Raw genomic sequence first — 14,514 nt, 5'->3', positions numbered from 1 at the left:
TTACGAAAAACGTGATTGAATTTTTAACGCGAGTTTTATTCTCGCCTTTTAAAGCGGTAGGCAATCTGCGTCAAGGATTCCCTTTGATCTGATGGTAATTTTCTACTTGTCCGACTTTCAGATGTCCCTTAACTTGAATAATGTTTTCAGAAGATACACAGAGTATGAGTCAGTTTAGCAGGTAGTGACCGGAATATGTATACATATACATATATTGTATTCTATAACATTGGCAATAAACATCACCGTATTTTAGATGGTCCGGATTTGTGTCAGGTAGAAGATTCGTGCATACCGACACGTACCTTTTGTTACACACAATATATTGTGCCTGACTTAGTGAAAATAAAATTCTCTCCGAGGTCTCCAAATGTATTTTGAACAAATGAATGAGAGAAGGGAACATTGGAAGTTACGTTACAAAATATGATATCATATGTACAATATTAGTCCGGGTTTCCTCTAACTCTGATACCAGACTTGGACATTATGAAAGATAGATGTTTCAGGTAAACAGCCATCATGGCTGTCAGAATGTCCAGGTCTGGTGTTAGGGTCAGACGAAACTCGGTGACATGATATAGACTTGAACATTCTGACACCAGATGTCTGGTGAACATCTTTCTGTCAAAATGTCCAATTCCGGCGGCAGGGTTAGAGGAAACTCGGACTGGCGTGAAGTGAACGTTTATTTGAGGGACATACATAGATGTACGTTCCTGATTATTCATATTAGATTCACGTTATCTGATGACCGACACTGTTTTGTCACAAATTAAGATTTCATGCGTATTGCGAAATTCTCTTGTATAATTTTTTGTCGAACTATTAGAATAATAGGGGCAAAATCCAGGCTTTACACGAACTTTACAAGTCATGTTAGGAATGAGGCTGATTTGAATTACCCGTCGATAATACAATGATATTATGTAGTAAGTACGTGTACATGTACCGGTATACTGTAATTAAAAAAGTACGGCAATGTCTTGCTTCAAATACCGTTTGTTTAAAGATGATGTGTCTTTAAATAAATGTCAATCAGAATACTTCTTTTAAGTAAGGGTATCATCTGAAATACCTTGATCACATACATAGAATGTTTTTTAAATTATTTTCAAATCATATTCTTTGTAGAGAGTTTAAGGAAGGGAAAGAACTCTTGCAGTCTTAAAGACATAAAAGTGAGCTAATTTCAAAGGAGGTTTAAATAATACGTAAACAAGCGGTTTACATTTATAAGGCACTTACCGCTAGATTTACACGTAAGTCAACATAGACAATAGTTATTTGAAGTTTAAGTACAATGGGTTCGATGTGGTACTCTAATAATAGGTATTGATTCGAATACGTTCTATATATACAACGTACGGGGCGGGATCGTGTTTGTGTACGTGTGTTTGTGTGTCTATAGATCGTACCCATCTCGCCAGCCAGTCGAACACAAGGAATTTATAAATATCCTCGCAGTAATATGACACACCTTCGCGACACAGTTATCACACAGTAGCGTGTACATGTGTAGCTGTCAGTGTGTTACGATCACGGACTCCGTGTCCCCGGCCCCAGCGAGTCTAAACTGTACATACTCGGAATTAGGCCTGGTTAAAGGAAGGCACCCCGGGCTCCCGGGTACAGTCCCAACCGTCTTACACAGGTAAGTCTAAATGTAGGTCACATCCATACTCCATAACGCGTTTTGGTGTACATGGTATTCTTGATATTGTGAGATGATTATATATATATATATATATATATACATACACGGCAATGTCGTCAGAAACGCTATATGTATATATATATATATAATTGTCAAGTAGTAATAACGACAGTACAGACAAGTAAATTGTCGAATTATCGAGGCAATCTGCCCCTTTATCAAGACACAGGTAAATTACATACTGATGAATTTTATATGATCGCATGCCTATTGTTATATATGTAGTACATGCGTGTAAGGGTACACACCACGTGTGGGTTACACATATACGATATATGTTACGCCATGATACTAATACTAATATAATATTCCGTCCAGCTGTTAACACTAATAAAAAATATACACACACACACATATATATACGACACTGTAGCCTGTATATATATAGTGTATTATTATATATGTTATTGTGGTAAGTAATATCTTTATGACATGCTTTTGTACGACATTTATCATGAGTACGTAAATGTACTGGCTGGGGCAGGGACGTACATGGCCTAGGTATATAGTACCTGTGCGGTATGTAATATACAATGTGGTAATGTACATGTATGCACGCGCTGATAAAAAGTATATTGAAAGGGTTGTGTATTGACATAAACAAAATGTCTATACCATTTAAAACCATATACAAAAGACATTTCACTATATTCACATATGTCTCTGGCACTGCTTACGAACAATAACCCATTCTATGTTTACACATGGCGATTTATAAAGTGACATTCAAACCAGATACATATTTGACCCATGTCATGTGACTCGAGTATATTTATAGACGATACACGAAGCCCTCCCGATCTTGTTTATCTATATTGACTAGATAAAATTTACTTCGTACGTGTACATATACATGTATCCATTAAAGCTCAGCTTGTAGAATAAGAGGGGGTGATTTTGGTTACACGGGCATGTACGTGTACATCAAACATATATTTCCCTCGGTGGTTTCACCACCCCTCAAGTGGCCACATTTTAAACTCTCGCCCCGAAACTTCTCTTTTCTGATCCTCATTCCACCATTATAACGACCCTTAATCTGATCACAGGGGCACACAACAACATTCGCTGGATGTGTATATCCAGCAAGTGTATTGTAACAAAATCAATAGAACAGTTGTTGCATGCCCCTGTGATCTGATTCTTTTAACGCCGACCCGGCTCCAACTATCATCGACCTTCATCCTGACACTTGCCGATTTTCATCAACGACTCTCAGGCCCTGCCTCTTTCCCTCTGCGACTTCTACCCGATCTACCCCAAGTCTAATTCTCCGATCAACGCCCCTCGCCCCTCCCCCCTGCGACCTCGACCCCGAGTCTGATTTTCCGCGCCAAGCCTCACGACCTCGACCCGTATTAAGATTCTCCGCCCCACGCCCCACGACCTCGATCCCCTAGTCTGGTTCTCTGGTAATATTTACATTGCATGTGCCCCTTGTACGCTGAAGCCGCACATGTACACCAGTATTACATGTATTGACAAAAGAGTTCGCTGTTAGTTTGTAAAAAAACATATTTAAAGCTTTTAAAGCTAACCAGACTTCAACGGCTTGTACGGTGTATTGATCCCAGTCTCGTGCGCGCGTGCCGTGTGTTTACCCTTCCGCGGTGCTCGACATGACATAGCGATCGTATAATGATCGACAGGGTATATTACTTCAACACGTTCACGTGTCCGCAGGAAATTTTACCGTGGGTTTTACACGTGCGTTGCACCTACATGTTATCCAAGTGTCATAATTGATCGACTGATACTCAAAGATGAGGATTTGGAAGCGAGGACAGCGGGAGGGCGCGTGAAGGATTACATTAGGGGTCAAATGTGTGATAAAGGGATTAAGGTTAGGGGTCTTGGGGTAAAGGGCAATGAGGAGTAGGCAATGATAACGATGTATTGAGAGGAATTTAGAGTAAGACTTGAGACTTATCCTCGTGTTGAAGTGACTTTTAGGTAAACAGATATGTTGAAACACGTTTTATAGTCATACGGTAAAGCTCAAAACAGGCCCTACATTTTTGTCTTCAAAATCCGAATTATTATAAACATTGCTCTCGTATGCACCAGACTGGAGTTGCTCGTGCAGCACGTGCGCACTACTGTCGTCTGTATGAATGTGCGTATTCATCAGATTTATAATTATGTAACATATAAGTGTTATCTTTGAAATACAAGCGCGGATCTAAGCTTTGCAGGAAGCATACTTGCATAATTGCATTTTTGATTGAATCTTTTGATAACTGCAAGGTCAAAATTGGTAGAATGATGGCAAAACACGAACAAAGGAAATATTTTCACGAATGTCCATTTAGAAGTTCAATAAAAACACCATATGATATGGAAGAGTAAGAGTCTTGTTCTTCATTGACGACATCCGCCATGTATATCTAGGTCAAATCCAATTAATGCCATGTTATTAAAGTGAGAGCTGGGGTAGTGAAAACGAAAACACCAGGCGTATACGTATCGCTGCGTATCGAACACGTCCTAAGTGAGATTTCCCTTAAACAGTCAGTAATAACAGGCGGCTGTCTGATGACTTCAAACAAGATTGGTATTTCACTGACGTTATTCATGAATAATTTAGACCATTTTGGCATCTTGTTAATATGCAAATTGTTAGAACGTTGCCATCTCATTTCAATAACAGGTTCTTATGAGACAGCTCAACGAATTGCGATTATAATTCCCAGTGAAAGTATCATGCCTACATCTTACTTCGAAAGTATCAGCTCACCACAAATTTAAAAGATGTAGATGTTGTAAATACTGACGGGCATAAACCATTTATACAGTATTGAACTGAAATGTACACACAATTTAATGACGTAGATTTAAGGATGTAGGGAAGTCGATATTTAACGTAAGCCAAAATATGAGGTCGTAATAGAAAAAACGTAGCATTACAATCGTCATTTTATATTTATGTCAACAAAACTTTTATCACAGCTGAGAAAATTGATGAAAAAATGCTGTTTGTAGTTTAGTAATCTCCTTTTTTTCTTCATTTTTTACGACATGCCGCAAATCGGCACGGAGCACCTGAATTGAATCTGGCATCAACTCTTCTTTCAAAATAGCTACGTTAGAACAAAAGTTAAATTTTTCTTCAAATAACGGCAATATTCGAGCTCAGTTACAATACGACCTATCTCACTTCCGATGGTGAAATATTGACCAGACGAAATGTGGACACTTAAAAATATGAATTGTACGCTATACGCTTAAAGTTGTGTAGTTGTTGGATGAAAAATATAAAATCGGAAATAAAAAGTAAAGAAAAATTCTGTAAGATTAACATGCACATGCATCTGAAAAAAAAACTATTTTCATAAACTTTCTGATAGTATGGCAAAATCAGGCAGGGAGCATGCGCAGTGAACTAAAATGTAAACGTTTTGTCGTCTGTTCTGCCTACATTTTCTGTTTCAAGATCATCCGCTGGACCGAGAAAACTGGGTCGAGGTTCATTAGGACGTTTGTCAGGGGATGAAATAGATCAGTTGTCACATTAAGGAATTCCATTACAAATGTCAAGATCAGTTTCAAGACGCTTCCGAGTTGAATGACAAGCGGAAATGTATCCCTCCACTGGACTCGGATACGGGATTTCAAGGTCAACCGTCTCTCCAGTTTAGTTTCAGCACCTACCCATGGAATTAATCTGAAGCAGTAGCATTTTCAGTAAACGTAGCGTAACGTAGTGCAATCAACCGTGACTCTCCTGCGATACCGTTACTGTAGTTCTCAGCTTCTCGTTTACTGAAAGTGACGACTCTCGATCGTTCACGAACTATTCCGCATCATTAAATTACTATCTTAACTTCCCTGCGGGCTATTAAAGCCTCTTTATATTTTTGTTTATAGACATAAAGCTTAAACAAGCTAGACTTCATAATCCCCTATGGAATTATCTTCATGCAATTCCCTTCAAATATGCCCAGTTACGCCAACAATTCATAAGTTAAGTACACATGTTATAAACACCTAGAAATAGAACGTGCACCAACCCTGCGCGAGCCAAGATAATTCCCCGGATGATAAACAGAAAATCACGTGTTTGTTTATTTAATGCCGGGAAGTTTCACTGTCAATTCAAAACAAACCAGTTTGCGCATGCGTGTACATGACATATTTTCTGCGGCTCATTTACATATAGAGAGTGGAGATTTCCCATAATGAGTGGGTAGTTTCCCGTTTTTAATTAAAATTATACAGAACTATGGTATTGGATCTCACATGATTTTATCATTAGGGTATATATTCTATCATTTCGTAGTTTTGTAAAAATATATATGTTACGAAAACAGAAAGAGGCTTTAATGTAGACGGTTTGATTTCAGAGGGGCAAGTCTTAGATTATAATGAATCTTATTTCGGATATGTAATTGAAGTATTCCTTATTCTTACCAACTACATTTTCGACTATATTGCAATATATCCCCAGCGGCTAATAATGTCACTCTGACCCCGTGGACCGCCTATCTTTAATTCTAGACGTAATATTGGAATTTCGTGTTTCTAATATCCAGACCGTACATGGTATATGGTAGATCGGAGATTTTATTTGACATGTTAACGGACCACAAAAACTGATGGGATATCGATTGGACGTCTACGCTAACATCCTCGCCCTGTTTGTATATATTCCGTTTCCCGGAAACTACGAAAATATTTGAGTGAAAATCCGGATCATTTGTCAGATGTCAACATAGCGTTTCCATTTCTTTTTTAATTTTTTTGTTTGTTTATTTGAAATTTCAAGTTATGAAAGTGGATAGATAAATGTTTTTTATCGTTTACAATCAAAACTGGAGAATAATTATACCGTTTCCTTTTTATACTTATTTTACGTGTATGACTAAATTATTTATCACAGATGGTACAAAGTGAATTGGTGACATTCTTATTTGAAGTTTAAACACCAGATATCGATATTTTGTTCTATTACGGAGAGAAGTTACAAAATGGTTCGAACTTGAACGTGAAATTTTTCAAACGACGACAAAATGTGAATAAAAGAAATAATTATGTTTAGACGTTTGAATAAGTAAAGATGTATAACTGGGACAAGCCTCTCACGCTTCTTCCACTATATCCGCCCTGTTAATGTAGATTAAATTGCTAATGTTACGTTCTCGAAGCGAGAACCGGGGCAGTGATATCTCTTCACAAGACAAACTACCAACCTTAATAAAATTCGAACTTAATATACAGGAGGCAGAAAAGTTTGATATAAGTCGTGCATTCAAAGCTTGCATATAATCTCTTAAAAACTTGGGCTTTAAGTTTATTCGTTAAATGCATCAGGGACATAGCCCTTTTCCTGTTCCGCAAGTGTTTTACATATCTAGTAGTTTCTATATATGCAGAAACTTATAAGAACAGAACTTACCAAATGTACTATAGAAAATCGTGAGGTATTCAAACTAGAGATTGTGAGATGAAATGTCTTATGATGAAACGTTCTGATGATTTCTCTGATTGATATTTCCGTACCATACCCAGGAACTCCGATGGGACATCCGGTATGAGTATTTCAGGAAGTTGTTTTTACAATGACAACAAAACATTAGTTTTTTTTGTGTAAGACGCCGAATAGGGAGACAGGCAATACACATTCTATTGTTATGCAAAAGATCAATACTCTTTAGGTTTGTGCCCGTTGTTGGCGCGTTGATTCATTGTTCCAAGTACCTATAGGAATTCAGTCCTATTCCGAAATCTAATAAAGACCTTGGAAGGTACAGTTGCTTGAATTGGACACGATTCTCAACCTTAAGTGTCTTATCGTGGTGATAGATGGCACTCTCCGAATCCAACTTCGATTAGTTCTCAACCGGAAATTAGACCTTTATGCATGGTCCGCGCTTCCCGCGGTCACTCTAGCTTGAGTACCAACTCCCCAAATGATGCCCAACATCAGCAGACGACCGCGCGTTTGGTTGACTTACACGTAAAGTCGATAGGGCGATAAGGTCTCAAATCTGAGTATTAGGTTCGCTCATTTGTCACATTTTTGTACCATGAACACAAAACAGGCTAGCGGTAGCTTCCTCTGGCCCTGACACCAGGTTTGGACATCCTGACAGCTAGATGTCCGGTATAGCTGTCAGAATGTTCAAGTCTGGTGTCAGGGCCAGAGAAAACTAGGGCTAAAAGCAGGCCTACCGAACGAGCGTTAAGTGGCAACACAGAAGGAGTATTGGAAAAAAAGATCATGGTTGTCATGGTGGGGACAGCAGATTCGTTTTCAATCCAATAGCACTTCAACAGATGGAACTGAAGTGAATATATTGCATCGTGCAATGCCGCAGTGCTAAATATCGTGAAAATTTGATACTAAAAGGCATCCGACATAAAGACATGGCCAAATGATTCTATAGAAATTCCTCCAAATCCACTCTCTCCTCCTAAACGATAAAGCTATATGTAACATTTTTATTTTTGTTTTTAAACCTCGTTTCCGGTTTAAGATTTATTATTGATTATTTATTTGGTATTCAGCAACTTCACCTAAATATATCTAAGGCTTTGTTCGTTTCAAACCAAAAGTAAATCATTGCTTTTCTCCTCCATCTGTTTGGAATAAACTGTTTGAAATAATTCCCAAAGGAGTATTTTGCTTCCTAATGATTTCATTTTGAATTTTTTGTTTTGTTTTGTTTTTGTTAGTTTTTTGTTTGTTTGTTTTTTTGTTGCTGTTTTTTTTCTGTTGTGTTTTTTTTTTTTTTTTACATTCGTTGCATGTACAAATGAAACTTGATCCCCTTGTCCAGTTTGGATCTCTTATGAATTGAATGTATGCTTTCCAGACGCTGTTATTCAGGAATCTGGTCCCATATCAGACCAAATGTGTATTCTTAACATCGGCAAACAATGCCGAGACTACGAATCCATAATATACAATTTATTAGAGTGACCTTTCATATGGATGCCGACAAACTGCTGTCTGTAGTTAAGTTCGCTGTGGTATTCAGAATCTTTATCGACAATTAGTTCAGTACTTATACAAACACATACATATAACATAAAGTTATATATCATTTCTCATGTTCTGTATCCGTCACGGTTGGTAGACCGCGGTAACCGCAGCTGTTATAGATGTTAAAATGATTAAAACGACAATATTTACATTCTGTGTTGCATTTGCCTATATATCGTTAGTAAACCAAATTGTTTTCATGAGACTGTATACTACAATTTACAGTGATTCGGTCAGAGTAGGAATACAGCCCCAGGTGTTGCTGGTCAAAACAATGGCCGCCAGTTACATTCGGCCAGGAGAGATATTTATCTACGTAAACCACCACAAAAAAAAGCAACGCAAGTTATGAGAGTAAAATTTAATAATAGAAAAAATGAAGTCGACCGACTCGACACAAAATTATTATAAGCTCTATTCCTGATCTATAGGAAGTAATAAAATTGTCACTGTCGTCACACAGGGGCTCATTGTCGAATTGTCAGAAATGCTAGACACGACAACATTTAAAGTCGTGCATTTTTTTTTTAAATCTTGCGAAAAATCGGCAGTATCGACATGGTTTCTGGTTGTGTATGCATACTGAATTATATTTATGTGGTTATTCACTGATGTCAAAGGCCTACCTTACTCCAAAATCGAGCCCCTGTGAAGTTGAACATCGTCTGCTAAGTTAGCGACACTGATGTGACCGGTTAGACTGGATTCTGTTTCTAATGAAATATCCTTGGAATCGTTTTCACCTACTGTCAAGACGACGTCCATTTAGAATATTAGAGATGATATTCCTCTGAAAATAACGTAAATCCAGTCGATAGAAACATAAGTGTTTCCGAGGAATCGAGTCTGTCCTGTGCCTGTACCCATTCAACGCCGCATCACTTCTAAATGTTAACCGTATATCATGCGCCGAAAAACGGCTTTATTTTTAAACAATCAGAAATTATGCAATTGTGAACAATTTGAAGATATCTACAAACGTTTATAAAATATAATATAAAGCCAAATTGTGCAAAAAACATTTCATGTGATTGCTATTGATAACGACATGAGGGACTATATTATTCCTTCTGTAAATTTCGGCTGTTCCGGTATTTGAACTTGATGACGTCAGTGATAGGAGAAGCGGCAAATTTAAACGCGTTTTAAGCTACAGTAAATAAAATAAAATTATGAATGTAAATATAAGCATTGAACTGTTACCAAATGGTAGTATACAGTCGATATGAATACAATTTGGGTGACAGATAAATATTTCATGTCGCCCTAACGGGCGACATTCTATTTATCTGTCACCCAAATTGTATTCATATCGACTGTATACTACCATTTGGTAACAGTTCAATGCTTAAGTGTGACTCAGGTCAAAACAATAAACTCCACCAAGCGGCCATTTTTGTTCAAGAAATGAATATAGCTTTTGTCAGTTTCATCGGATGATGGATTTTGTTAGTTCTGATCAAAATTTAATTTACTGCGAAGCAATTACTTAAAAGTTTCAGAACGACTCGATTTTCTAAATTTCAATTCAGCACATTTTGATATGAGCGTGTTTTAACAATGTTTAACTTTAATGGCAAGATGCTGGAACTTGCGCAAGTCTATGCAAAAATATAGTTCGTCATTGTGTTGTCACAGACTGTGGTACAAATGGGTATATCTTAATACAGTATGTTATGGTATAGGATATTACACAGGTTCTGGTCCATGATGATACACCAAAATATTTCAACAATAATGATTATAGGATATGAAATTAGACACATATTCATACGCACAGGCAATGCTAATCTTGTAAAATTCATGGGCAATGGAATCAGGCAATATTACTTAAAAATGTATTTTGAATTCTAGTAAAGTAAAAAACAAAGTCAGTTTGTCAGTTATGAATAATTCATATAATATTCACGTAACACTTTTTAGAAACTGAAGGTTCACATATTACTATCAATGTATTATGACTTTGTACCTATACAGTGTACTTTCACGGGGAAATCTATGCTGGAAAAGTGCCTTGTCAAATTACGTAAGCCTGGATATAATGCTTTCTCTCAAATTTAATCCCTTCCTTTCAAAATCTATAAGCCGACTCTGTCACTAACGAACAACTATCACGTACAATGTCAAATTTGAAATTCTGTACAGGACACCATCGTCACATAATTTTATCGATTTTTAGTTCGAATTGCAGCTTTGTTTACCACTCGGAACACCTCGGCCGATTCTCTACGGTCATCTAACCGTAGAGAATCGGCCGAGGTTATCCGGGTGCTTTGTTTACCTGTCGCCACCATCTTGGTCTTCCGCACATGCATATACCCGTATTGTCAATGATCCTTTTAGCGAAACCAAACAGAAAATGAACAAAATTAAGCCTACACGGTTGACATTTGATGGTGAATCCCTGATGACCAGGTAGCTTGTTCAATTAGGCTTAGAAACTGACCATTGTAATGTACACCACACGTTGAACTGAGACGCTAATTAGGTACTGTATATATGGCCAGCTGTCAGATCTATGGACGGTAATTAATCATTAATGGAAATTCGAACGTGAGGAGAAGATGGATATCGGGTGAAACAGTCATCTTCGATATCAACAGAAATATAAATTTTACGTTTGCTTGGCAATGACATAATGTTAGAGGAATTTACTATTGCAATTTTTTAAAAATTATTTACACTTCTTTCTTTGTATTGAAATGCCACTTTTTAAAAATTGTTTGATGTTATAGTTTTAGAAATAATTCAACTATAAATTAAAGCATTATTCGAATTGATTATGAAACTGATGTTCTCAAATTCATTCCACAATGCTTTGTCCCCTTATTCCCCACCACAGAAAGTGTTTCAATACTTAGTCAAAGAACGGGTTGATATATTTCCTAAAATGGAAAATTTCAAACCTAATTTATGTTGATGAAGTCTATATGTCAAATAGTATGCCGTGGAAAATATGTTATTTTTTGGAGTATTTTCAAGATTCTGACTGACAAGACCTATACGTACAACTGTATTGTATCTATTGGAATTTTGGTGTATTGACTTGGAGGACTACAGAAACGTCCCACGACGTCATGACAGCTTTAATCATGAATGCAATTAAGAAATATGACGATTATTGAATTCATATTGAACTCAGTCGGACAGCTTTTTCGTCTTATTGTGTCTCGTAAAGTCCGGACGGGAAGTTTCAGGATTATTAGAATGGGAATGATATAGAAGGAGAGGTACAATGATAATTTCATAATTTTTGTTATTTTTCGGGTGTTAGATAAGACTGGGAATTTAAATGTTATATGCATACCCTCGCCTACCGCATTATGAGTTACAGAGGAGAGGTAATGGGAAGCTAAAAACAGACTTCACCTTAAAAAAAAAAAAAGAAAGAAAAAAAAAAGCCGGCTAATTAGTGATCTCAAGTATGACATACATGTACTAGAATTCTAAAGCAACTAAATCCAAATACATATTTATGACGTCAAAAGATATACTCTTAATGTTGAAACTTACACGAGAGGAAAATTTACGCGAGAGAGAAATGAGGGAAATACGTGAGAGGGAAATTCACAAGAGAGGGAAATAAGGGAAATACATGAGAGGGAAACTTGCACGAGAGGGAAATGAGGGAAATACGTGAGAGAGAAATTTACAGGAGAGGAAAATGAGGAAAATACGTGGGAAGGAAATTTACATGAGAAGGAAATGAGGGAAATACGAGGGAGGGTAATTAACGTGAGAAATTAATTTACGCTCAAATTCCCATGACTTATCCATTTGTGATATACATATGTATGTTGTATTTATGGAACAGGTGTCAAATGGGGGGAAAATCGCAAAAATACCCTCCACGCGTATAGTTTATCTATCGAAATCGCGAAATCAACCCCCCGCGGAAATAACCATGTTTACAGTAACTATGTACAGGGTTAAATGATGTTAATCATCCCCTCGATATTTACAATTACTGATAATGGGCTGTATTTATCAGCCGTTCAGTCCTTTTCAGATATATTCCCTTGTGTATTTTCATGATTCTGACGACATCTGACCTAGATTTAAAGATAACTAATTAAACATCAAACGGCCTTGTTCATGATTGAACGTCTTTGTTCTCAATAAGATAGCAATATCATTATAAAGCGAAACTGAAAAGGTTCAATTTGACCTGTATAACAATCTGTAGCATTTTCACATTTCAAATTCGTTTTCCGTAGATTTTAAATGTGTATTTGTCGTCACACCCATTATTGAGGACAAAGCACTATATGTCGTAAAACTGTATTAGATAATTCGATCAGCCACTGTAGCACAAACAGCTCGTAAAGCATCCACAAGCGCCTCCATATGCCCGAAGTACATAGAGTTCGATTACAGGAACTGTTTGGTACGTAGACATCGGCGTCACACCGTGCAGATCCAGAGAGACACTTCTGTTGGCAGGTATCAGTTCAATATTGACCAGCTTTCGGGGTCAATGATTTGTCGATGAATTTGTATTCCGGCCTCTGGACTGGTCAGACGCTATGACCGAAGTGATACCTCATAGCGCTCCTCAACGCTGTAGAATCGTCATATATGTGGTTTCGTTCAATAAGTCCAGCTTGTGTGTTAATTATGTACTAACATCGATTTTTTGTTGATATTTGAGCACTCTCAGAGCGGAAACCAGTAGTCTGCATAACGGGATGTATTTGGATTGCTTGTGTTCGTAATTCATATGGTGCTATGAAATACGAGAAGACTCGTTATTCAAAATCAATGGTTTGATGCAAGTCTAATTAAAACGCCAGGAGTGTATCTATTTGTGAACTGTTCCAGCAATGTGTTTTATGAGAATACGCGCTGCTGTGCTCCATGATTCCGGCTCTAACAATGCTATTGGTGTTTAGCATCTGACATAAAGTATTGTGTGTGGGTATCGTTTATAGGTAGCAAGAAGCAAACACTGGCTGAGTAGATATGGAGGAAACTGAGAAGAACGGAAATGTGTTTGTGGACATTCCACAGGATCTTCTCAGGGACACGCTGCCTCCGACCGGAGGACTCATGGAATTGGATATCCCAGATGATAGAAGGAGTAACACCAGCCGCCGTTCCAGTCTCCCCCCTCCGCCAGATTCACACATCCCCCTGGAGGAGGGAAATACCAATGTGCCTCCCTCCTCGCGATTCCAGTACGTATAATAAATTATTTATAGTTCGTTATTAGCCTATTGGTCCACAAATCCTATGCATGTATTGTATATAAGTTGTAAATACGTGATTTTAATTCATGATTTTATAATTTATGTTTTTATATTTGATAATTTTAATAACAGTACCACCGGCAGCAGTTTTTGTTGGCTCTTATGATGTTCAAATCCAATAAATGTATGGTATACAATTGATGAAAAAATTGTATTAAGATTTTTTTGATTTTTTTTTATAATTTTGATAATAGTGCTCACGTCCTAAGATATTAATTATTGTGGTACTATTGTTATTTGTTTATTATTTATCATTTGTTTAGTATTACAATGATAAACTGCTTTGTTAGATGTTCTGCTATGATAAACTGATGTCACAAATCCACAAAAACGTACATTTTAAAACTATGTAGCTCTTTTTTTTTAGCAACAATGAAAGATTTATAGAATCTTAGTTAAGTTTAAAAATGAAAAAAATGAAGGAAAAAAAAAAAAAAAAATCAACATATTTCGAAAATAACCATCTGTCATAATTCTCCAATTTACGACATAACTTTTGTGACCACTAATGAAATATAGTGTATCATAACGTATATTTGATGTAATTTTGTTAAAGCAATGTA

The 14,514-nt window shown here is 36.9% G+C and overlaps 1 protein-coding gene across 3 annotated transcripts in view; it reads left to right on the top strand.

Annotated features, from left to right (window-relative positions):
• Positions 1–1,363: 1,363 nt before the first annotated feature.
• The window catches only part of LOC117329847 (phosphatidylinositol 3,4,5-trisphosphate 3-phosphatase TPTE2-like), a 37,178-nt gene continuing 24,027 nt past the window's right edge, over positions 1,364–14,514 (top strand). Inside the window, exons 1-2 of one of the 3 annotated variants that reach the window (XM_033888024.1) lie at positions 1,364–1,658; positions 13,638–13,879. In XM_033888024.1, coding sequence (XP_033743915.1) covers positions 13,665–13,879 — 215 coding nt within the window. In that variant the 5' untranslated portion in view covers positions 1,364–1,658; positions 13,638–13,664. Of the gene's footprint in view, positions 1,659–13,146; positions 13,880–14,514 lie in introns of those variants that run through there. The other 2 variants (XM_033888023.1, XM_033888025.1) reach the window with 2 other exon arrangements.

The sequence above is a fragment of the Pecten maximus genome, chromosome 6 (genome assembly GCF_902652985.1).
Source record: "Pecten maximus chromosome 6, xPecMax1.1, whole genome shotgun sequence".
Lineage (NCBI taxonomy): Eukaryota > Metazoa > Mollusca > Bivalvia > Pectinida > Pectinidae > Pecten > Pecten maximus.
The sequence above is the reverse complement of the archived record's forward strand: the minus strand, read 5'-3'. Positions and strand labels throughout refer to the sequence as shown.